Below are 9,800 nucleotides of genomic sequence, written 5' to 3'. Positions count from 1 at the left end.
GTTCCTTTGGAGATGCTCTTGTGTGGGAGACAATATGACAGCTCATCTGCATAGCACAGGCATCATTCCCCTGCCTTGATTTAGCAGAGAGTCCTGGATCCCGAGGCTTCTCCCATGTCTCCTGAATATTTCGGGATTGCTCACACACTCACCGTGCACTCACGCTCTCCCGTGCAGTCATTTCTCCTTTCTCTGGGGGCAGCTCAGCTGCCTGGAGAAGTCACAGAGTGTCAGAAGTGTGGCAGAGCCTGCCACGGGGACGTGGCCCACTGTTCTTGGATTTCCACACTCTATCCTGGCATCCTGAGCATTAAAAACCGGTGTTATCCCACAGCCGGAATATTTTGGGTGGAAAACTGAGTTAGCCACGGTAAGGTGGAAGTGATGCCCCAGGAGAGGGTCCAGTCTCCCAAGTGCCATGACTTTTGATTGGGAGCCACACACAAGTTTGTCCCCAGACTTGCTGAAGCTCTGTGATGCTTTCTGGGAGGCATAAAAAAAAAAAAATCCTGAGAAGATGGGATGCAATTATCAGCAAGGAATCGGGATGAAGGGCAGGAAAAGGAGCTGTCACCCCAAACCTGGGCATTCCTTACCCTGCTGTAGCTGGATGTCCATGATTTTTCCTCTGGAATCTGAAGAGACTGTGGGCATTTGAATGTTTAATTTAAGGACTCGCAGGAGTGTTTTGGAGAGGGATTGAGCAGGTGGGCTTGAACACATAGCAGTCACAGGGCATGCTTTTTCCTTTTGGGGTTTTTTATGCCCTGACAAGGCGTATTCCATGACGGAGGGGCTGTATCAGCCCCACGGGAGTGTGACGGGGACAGGGATGGTGACAACACGTCCCTTACGTCGGGGGTTGGGTGATGGGGTGGTCCCCGGCGGTGTCAGTCACATTCGAGGTGTGACAGGGGCATCCGTACTGGTGTCACTCACACTGGGGGTGTGATGTGGGCAGTGCTATTCACACGGGGGTGTGACAGGGGCGGTGCCAGCTGTGCCTGTCACACTGCGGGCGTGAAAGGGGAGGCACCTATCCGTGCCAGTCACACTGGAGGCGTGACAAGGGATGTCCCTGTCCCTGCCAGTCACACTGGGGGCGTGACAAGGGATGTCCCTGTCGCTGTCAGTCACACTGAAGGTGTGACAAAGGATGTCCCTGTCCCTGCCAGTCACACTAGAGGCGTGACAAGGGATGTCCCTGTCCCTGCCAGTCACGCTGGAGGTGTGAGAGGGGAGGTTTCTGTCCGTGTCAGTCACACGGGGGGTGTGACAAAGGACGTCCCTGGCAGTGTCAGTCACTGTAGAGGTGTGACAGAGGCCAGTCCCCAGCTGTGTCTGCCCTGCCGGGGGTGTGACAGGGGCTGATCCCTGGGTGTGTCTGTCACAGGGGGTGTGACAGGGGCTGATCCCTGGGTGTGACAGGGGCTGATCCCTGGGTGTGACAGGGGCTGATCCCTGGCTGTGTCTGTCACAGGGGGTGTGACAGGGGCTGATCCGTGGGTGTGACAGGGGCTGATCCCTGGCTGTGTCTGTCACAGGGGGTGTGACAGGGGCTGATCCGTGGGTGTGACAGGGGCTGATCCCTGGCTGTGTCTGTCACAGGGGGTGTGACAGGGGCTGATCCCAGCGCTTGGTGACGCAGCTCTGGGAGGAGCGAAGGGCGGGGATGGGACAGGCTGGGAAAATCCCCCCGGCAGGGTTTTGGGGTGGTCCCAGTTCGGGCAGAGCTGCTCGGTCAGTTCCCGTTTTAATTCCACAGAGGTTCAGGTTGGAAGGGACCGCACTGGATCATCTTGTCCCGCCTTTCTGCTGGAGCAGGATCGTGAAAAAGAAGAAAAAGAACTCGCTGAGTTTGTAATTTCCTGGGACAACACTAAAAGCTTCTCATATAAACTTTATGAAGAGCTGCAGTAAAAATCTTTTGTGCTGAATGGTTATTGAATAGATTATTAAATGCTGTCCTGAGCCAACCTAGGAATTCTGTTAGAACAAGAAACCAGTAAGTACAGAGCCCAGGTAGAGATTTCCCCTTTGACTCTTTAGCAAGCTCATGGATGCATTTTTGGGGTTTCCAGATGAAGCGTGTACAGGGTGCAGATCAGAGATGAGATCCTCCAAACCCCACAGGCAGGGATGCAGGAACCCACAGATGAGGATGTTCTTGCACAGGCACCTTTCACCCAGGGTCAGGTTATTCCCTGACAGGCTCTTACAGTCCTGGATCTCCAGCCAGGCATATTTGCAGAACCAGAGAGCAGTTTTTGCCGAGAAATTTGCTGAGTTTCAAACAATATGTGCAGAGGAAAATGCAAGTTTGGGAAGTTAAAGCATGCCAGGAAGTTATTCCTCAACCAGCCTGCTTCTTCCAGCCTTTTCTTGGTTTGTTCCTGGTAATTTTTCTATGTTCTTTGCAGCCTGATTCTGGACTTTATACCTCTGTCTGGTTTTTGGTGTAGTTAGAACTTGGGTTTTTTCAGTGTTTATTCTGAATATCTCATTTATGAGATGGCAGTTCACTGGACCCAAAGATGGCAAATGTCAGGAAGATGTGTGTTGGGATAATAGGATGGAGCTGGATACAGTGAAATAATTCTCTGCATCAAAGATCCTGAACCTTCTAATTGCACTTTGAGGGTCCTGTGTGGGTGTCTTTTCAAAAATCAGTGTTCCCAACAGGCAGGTTTATCACCAGAGTTCAGTGGGCTGAAAGGGCCCAGCTTCCTCCTGGGGAGTTAAAAGCTCAAACTTCAGCCAAATATCAGTGAAATCTCTCTGGATTCAGCTCCTTCTTCGAAGAAACATTGCTAAGGATTTTTTTTTCCCTGTTTCACGTAGAAAAGTCGGAAGCTCTCAGATGTTTAGTGTTTATGGCAGTCCTAAAACAGAGTACCCAGATGTCAGAAACCTCTATGGCCCATAAAAAAAATTCAAATTTGGTGGAATGTGATGTTAAACCCTTTACAAAATATATTAAGCTCCCATTGTGACAACAATGGGAACCACGAATTTACATTTTATAGTGAATTTAACAGAAAATTTAAATTAAGAAATTACTCCAAAGTAGACCTTAACTGACAAATACATTACAGATCCTCATCTGTCCTGACAGACTCTTCACACTTAAGACACATAAAAGTGAGGTGGCATAAATAAAAAGGATTTGGCATCCATATATGTGTGTGTTGGGAATATGAATATAGGGCAGGCACAAAACATCAGTAATGTAATTTTAATAGGAATCATATATTGCAAGGAAATGGGTGATTCAATTAGTTTTATGCCTTCTCCTTGAGGATTACATCTGATTTTGTGTGTGTGTGTGTGTGTGCTGGAAGAACTCATCAAGACTGATGGGAAAGGCTTAGAATGCAGAGTTTAATGAAATCATGGGCTTGTAGATGCAATATGTGAAAGAGAAAGCAGAAAATATTTATATGCCTCGGCATTAGAAGGAGAAATCAAAATATGTGGAGGTTGATAGAGCCAAGTGGGTTTGTCTGAGGACCAACAGAGCAACATCTCTGAATTTTGTTGTTATTTTATGTTAAAAGGGAAACACTGGCAGAGTCTTCTGTGTTATTAAAGCCAGAAGGGAAAGTTTGGGGCTGTGCTGATGAATTTGATGAGTGTGTGGACGCTTTTGTCAGTCTGGGTTTGGGGTGTGTACGTGCTGGGTTTGTCCCCCTGCACAGAATCTCTTCTCTGTCTCATCTCAGCCCCACAACAGCAGCCACGAGGCCCTGAGTGGTGCTGCACAGGGTCTTTGATCTCACCCACGAGGCATCATTTGCAGTGCTCTGCATTATTTATCACCACCGAAGTATTTTCAATTACACTGACAGATTAAATACTAACTTTTCCTGGAAGATAATGAAATTGTTTGTTTCCTGAGGAAGCTGATGTGAAAGAAGTCAGACATGACTGGGCATGGGAATTTGCACTGCCTGTTTCCACATTTCCTAACACGTGAGCACTGTGTGATACCACAGGTGGGAGGCAGGCTTGCTTCCTGGTGCTCACAGTTGTCACAAAGGTGAGGAACACCCAGGTGATCCCACAGAAGCCTCACAAAGGGTGGGAAGTTGGAGCTGATGGAAGATTCCTCACCACCTTCCAGCCTTAGGTGCATCCTGCGAGACCTTTAGTCCAAGGAGAAACCCATATGGAACTGCAGTGCCAAGATGAGGGGAACTAAAAATGTCCTACCAAAAGTGTGATTGAACCAACCCACCAACCCTGACCTGCAGCATGGAGATGAATGCTGAGAATTCTTTTCCTCTGAGCTCTCTGAGGAACCTCAAGGGAGGATAAGTGGGGATGAGAAAAACATCATTTTTATTGATGCTTTTGAGGAGGAGCATGTGGAGATGCTTTGGCCTTTTCCTCCATGATCCTTCATAAGGAAGGACACTGTTGGCACTACACTATTCCTTGGTGGTTGTGAGAAACCACAATTTGGAATTTTTAAAAACTGGCCATTCATCATCTTTGCCCCACACAAACATGCTTGGCTGTGAGGATGTGGGTGCATGTTCTTATGTATTCCTAGAGTTTTCCTTATGGAGAAGGGGAGGGGGTGTGTGTTTGTCTTCTGTGAGGGATGTGGAAGGGCTATGTGATTCCATGCATCCTGGGTCTAGGTGGGAGACAGCCTTTACTCTGTCCAGCTAAGTAAGAAAAATCTAAGCATTTAAATTCTGGGGAAAAAAATACAGTAAAAATAACTGAAATCATCTGAGTTGTTTTGGTTTTTTTCCTAGTTTGGGAAAGTTGGAATGACAGTTCTTCCCCTGCAAGGTTTGCCATTCCAAGCAGAGTGTGGGCTCCTCATGGATTCAAGGACTGTTATTAAAGGATTGTTGAAAACTTATTTTTGAAGTGCCTCATCTGAACTGAATTGCCACTTACTCTACTCTCAGAAGGAACTTGCTTTTCCGTGTGGAAGGAGTAGGTACATTTCTTTTCCTCACCCTCAACTCCTAGCAGAGCAGTTTCTGGCTTCATGTCTATTTTTAGCAAGATCTGTGCAATCACAAAAATAATACAGAGCTTGGAGCATTCTTCTATGCCATATTTGCATGCTGGCTATGTACACTCTTGTTCATTTGTCATTTCAGTTCTGTATTTGCTGCTAATTGTGGAGTCCATTTCCCAAAGCTGGAGGAGTTTTGCTAGGAAAAGGCAGTGCAAAGCTTCCCAGATCTGGGTGTAAAGCTGGAGCAATCTCTGTGAGATTACACAGAGATGTTGGAGACTGGTTTCAACTGTGGACCATGATCCTGCTGTGGCTTTGGCAAAGGCAGGTGGCATCCTTGGGTGTGTTGGGCAAAGGACTTCTCAAGGAACTGGTGCCACTGTCAAAGGCCCTGGTGAGGCGTTGCTGAAGATGCTGAATGCCCTTTTGGGTGTGAAGAGTTATTCTAGTAGGATGTGGGACACAATCCTGGGAGGTGGATTGATCCCTCCTGATGGGCAGAGACCATTTCTTCTGACAAGGAAGGGCCTGAAAGGGAATCAATTCCTGCCACACTCCTGCAGGAAGATGGATGCACAGCTATTGCCATAGTGGGGGGCAAAGGGGACACTCCATGAATTGCACAGAAAGGGCACTGACCTGGGGTGAGTCCAGAGGAGAGCACCCAGGAAATCAGAGGGATGGAACAGCTGTGCTATGAGGAAAGGCCACGAGAACTGAGATTGTTCATCTTGGAGAAGACAAGGCTTTGGGGTGACCTAAGGGTGGCCTTGCAGTACCTGAAGGGAGTCTACAAGAAAGATGGGCAAGACTATTTGCAAGAGCTGGTGTGATGGGACAAGGGAGAATGGGTTCATATTAAAAGAGAGTAGGTTTAGATTAGATATCGGGAGAATTTTTTTCACTATGAGGGTGGGGAGGCCCTGGCACAGGGTGCCCAGAGAAGCTGTGGCTGCCCCTGGATCCCTGGAAGCGTCCAAGGCCAGGATGGATGGGGCTCGGAGCACCTTGGTCTAGAGGAAGGTGTCCTTGCCCACGGCAGGGGGCTGGAACGAGGCGACATTCGAGGTCCCTTCCAAGCCATCCCATTCCACGATTCCATGAACAGACTCCTGGAGCACCGGGATCTGCCCGGCCGTGCCGCGGGGTTGGAACGGGGCGGGGAGCGGTGGCCTGGGAAGGGATGCAGTGACCGGGAAGGGGACGCGGTGTCCAGTCCCGCCCCGCTGCCGGCGCTCCAGCCCTGCCGAGCCGCCAGTGCGCCGGTGCCGCTGCCGCGGGCTCCGCGCCGGCGCGGGGGATGCGCGGGGGATGCGGGGGATACACAGCGGATGCACGGGGGATGCGCGGGTGATGCGCGGGGGATGCACAGAGGATGCGCGGAGGATGCGCGGGTGATGCACAGAGGATGCGCGGGGGATGCACGGGGGATGCACAGAGGATGCGCGGGGGATGCGCGGGGGATGCGCGGGGGACCCGCAGCGCCCAGGTAGGGCGGGGGAACAAGGAACGGGCACCGCAGAGGGGAAAACTTGGGGAGGGAGGGAGGGGGGGGCTCGTCATGCTACCCGGAATAAAAAAAAAAATCTCTTCTTTTAAAATAGATATAAATATATATGTATGTGTATGTGTTTGTTGTTGTTATTATTATTTTTCAGCCCACGCCGTGGTTTCCACATCCCGCTGATGCAGGAAATAGGTAGCCCTGGTTATGGAGTTCTCTTAAGCCAAGCAGCGCCAGCATCCCTGGGAAAGTTTTTCCTCCCCAAAGGCATTGGCAGCTCAGCTGGAGGGCTGGAGGTGAGGAATACTCCCGGTACCAGCTCCTTGTTAAATTGTCGGGAATGGCTGTAATTGGGGGTGAGTCGAGCCACGCTGTTCCAGGCAGTGACTAATGAGGACTAATCCAGATTGTTTTCCATGTCTCCAGCAGAAGAAAGCGTGGCTTGTGTGGCTGATGGAGCCAGCCTTTCTGGAATGTGAATAAGAGCTTTCACTTTATGTACATCACTGTACTGCCTTGATAACTGCACTTGATAAGCCTGCCGAAGTTAAATAGGCAAGTTTTACATGTATGTACATGTGGAAATACAGAAATATTTATGTTTTTACATATAATGTCCATTTATAAGTATGATTATATTCAGAGATGTCTTATCCCACCTCCCAGTACTTGAATGGATTTTACAGAAAAGGAGAGCAACATTTTACACATAGAGTAATAGGACAAAGGGGAACATTTTTAAACTAAAAGAGGAGAGCTTTAGATTAGTTATTAGGAAGAAAATCTTTACTGTGAAGGTGGTGAAGACGTGGCACAGGTTGCCCAGAGAAGCTGTGTCTGCTGCATCCCTAGAAGTGTCCAAGGCCTGGCTGGATGGGGCTTGAAGCAATCTGGTCTAGTGGAAGGCAGGGGGTTGGAATGAGATGGTCTTTAAGCTCCCTGCCAATCCAGACCATTCTGGGATTCTGTGATTTCTCATCTTTAGGAAAATTTAAAATCAGAATTATCAATTTATATTTGGTAGTGAAGGCTGACTGATCATAGAATATTTAACTTCATGTAACATAGTCTGTGTTTTGTGTGCTGAATGTATATTGTCTACATATCTAATAGTAGATGATTCTGTTTCTCCTACTGCTTATCTATTGTCTGTCCCATTCTGAGTCAGAAAAATACCTTCACTGCTCTAAATTTATAATATCAGAAGAATCACTAATGAAACAGGTGCTTTATTTTCTAGGGCGAACTGTCAAAAGAGCTGAGAATGAGATGGACTTACCATGAAGGACACAAAGTTCTGGGTGATGATGAACTGCAGATGAACACAGCGTTTGCCTCAGAGGATGGATGTGAGTGACAATAACATTTGTGACACAGGGGGGAAGCATTCAAATTATCCCAGAAAAGCCATGAAGCAGGTGGGCCAAAGCTGTAGCCTGCAGAAGGAGGTGGACAGGGATTACTCCTGCAGCCCTCCTGGAAACTCTGCTAGACCTGCAGGAAAGCAGGAGCAGTGTGGAGACAAAGAAACCTGTGACACCTACTGCCAGAAACCAGGTGAGAGTCCAGCTGGGGAGTTTGCCCCCTCCAGCACCAGCTTCCCCCTGCAGAGTGAAGACGAGCATTTAGATCACCGTTCCTCTGAGCGCCCCAGGAAACCACAGATGAAAACGAAACTCCGTGGGGACGACGGAAGCACCGCTCTTGGGGATGCGTTTGGTGAGAACCTGGAGCCTGTCCCCGAGGAAGCTCTGCCCTATCCATGCAAGAAGTGTGGCTCCTCTTTCCGCGGCGTGAGCGAGCTGCAGGAGCACCGGCGAGCTCACCTGCTGGAAAACTCTTACCGCTGTCCCATCTGCGCCAAAGCCTTCTCGCGCGCCGCCAACCTGCGCATGCACAAGCTCATCCATTCCAGCGAGAGGCCGCACAAGTGCCCCGAGTGCGACAAGGGCTTCATCCGCACGGCCGACGTCTGGAGGCACCTGCGCAACGTGCACAAGATCGAGCGCTCCATGGTGATCCTGGCCAACGGCATGGCCAGGAACCCCTGGTCTGTGGTGCACCGCAGCCAGCGCAATGCTGAGTGCCCAGACCAGGCTTGTCCTGGAAAGGCAAAGTCTCAGGAAGACGACTTCAAACCTTACGCCTGCCCGACGTGCGGCAAAGGCTTTGATAAGCCCAACCTGCTGTCCAAGCACAAGGTGATCCACCGGGAGGACAAGCCCTACAAGTGTCAGGAGTGTGGCATGGCGTTTGTGCAGCTGCTCAGGCTCAAGAGACACCAGCAGACTCACTCTGGGGCACGGCCCTTCTATTGTGAGGAGTGCGGAGGGACGTTCACCCGGCTGGCATCGCTCCAGCGCCATCACCGCATCCACACCGGAGAGAAGCCCTACTCCTGTAATTTCTGTGGGCATTCCTTCACCGAGTCAGGGACCCTACGGAGGCACGAGCGCACACACAAGTTGGACAAGCCTTAATTTGAGGTCTCTGTTGTTGCTTTGTATCTGAATGAGATCTGCTCAGTCAGGCTGGGAAAGCACTCCGTGGTGTGTGCTCTGCCCAGTCCAGACCCACTGCCCAGCAGTGTCTGACAGGGAATGCTGCATCACAGGGAGCTCTGGAACTTGTACTGGGAAGGATTGCACTGCTTGGCATTAAACTGCTTTGTATGAGAAAATAACCTAATTACCCTTGAGTAATGAAATGGGAGACTTGAGGAGACTGAAACCACTCACATGTGCTTGCACTGTCTCTGCTGGACTGGTGATGCATCCGCTTGAGCTTTATGCAGGATGTGCAAACAGAGGCTGTGAGAGTTCACTGGATAAATCAACCCTGCCCTCTTGAGTGTCATGGCTCTTTGACACTGGGTTTGGAGATCCCTTAACTTGCTAAGTTAGAACAGTCCAGAGTTGTCCCTCTATCCCTTCTTTCCTTGTATTCTGCTGAGTTTTTCTTTCTGTTGCATTTCTTTTTATTTGGAAGGGGAAGTATCATGTTGGTTATTTAAAAAACAAACTCCACTTACTTAAACCAGTTCCTTAATAAACACAACAGTTACCAGCTGTATTTCAGAATGTTTCTATCTGAGGGAGTACCAATACTTTATGCATTTTGAGTGATAGATTGAATGTCTGTTAATAATGGGGAAAGCTTTATTTTGTCTATGGTGGTGCAAGCTCTTGGGGTGACATTTGTGTCTCTGATGGAACCATAGACACTAAATCTAACCAGCTGAGTATTGTGGAAGGAAATGTTTGAGGACACAAAATTTAAAGAGCAAAAGACCAAATTTAGGCCACCTTTGCTACT

General features: G+C 49.2%; 1 protein-coding gene across 8 annotated transcripts; it reads left to right on the top strand.

The window, feature by feature from the left end:
* The first annotated feature begins 6,148 nt into the window (after nucleotides 1-6,148).
* Nucleotides 6,149-9,557, top strand: LOC148222879 (uncharacterized). 8 transcript variants are annotated; one of them, XM_088170297.1, is made up of 4 exons: nucleotides 6,149-6,375; nucleotides 6,640-6,781; nucleotides 6,912-7,040; nucleotides 7,726-9,557. In XM_088170297.1, exon 4 carries the CDS (start codon nucleotides 7,829-7,831, stop codon nucleotides 8,963-8,965), a length of 1,137 nt encoding a protein of 378 aa, XP_088026423.1. In that variant the 5' UTR covers nucleotides 6,149-6,375; nucleotides 6,640-6,781; nucleotides 6,912-7,040; nucleotides 7,726-7,828; the 3' UTR covers nucleotides 8,966-9,557. The 8 variants fall into 8 exon arrangements, with proteins under 8 accessions (XP_088026423.1, XP_088026426.1, XP_088026430.1 ...); XM_088170300.1 differs by having other exon boundaries at nucleotides 6,912-7,053; XM_088170304.1 differs by having other exon boundaries at nucleotides 6,196-6,470; nucleotides 6,915-7,053.
* Nucleotides 9,558-9,800: the final 243 nt, after the last annotated feature.

This window comes from Sturnus vulgaris, chromosome 9, assembly GCF_052056855.1.
Source record: "Sturnus vulgaris isolate bStuVul1 chromosome 9, bStuVul1.hap1, whole genome shotgun sequence".
In the NCBI taxonomy this organism is placed as follows: Eukaryota; Metazoa; Chordata; class Aves; order Passeriformes; family Sturnidae; genus Sturnus; species Sturnus vulgaris.
Note: the sequence above shows the minus strand (reverse complement) of the source record. Positions and strands in the feature narration are given on the sequence as shown.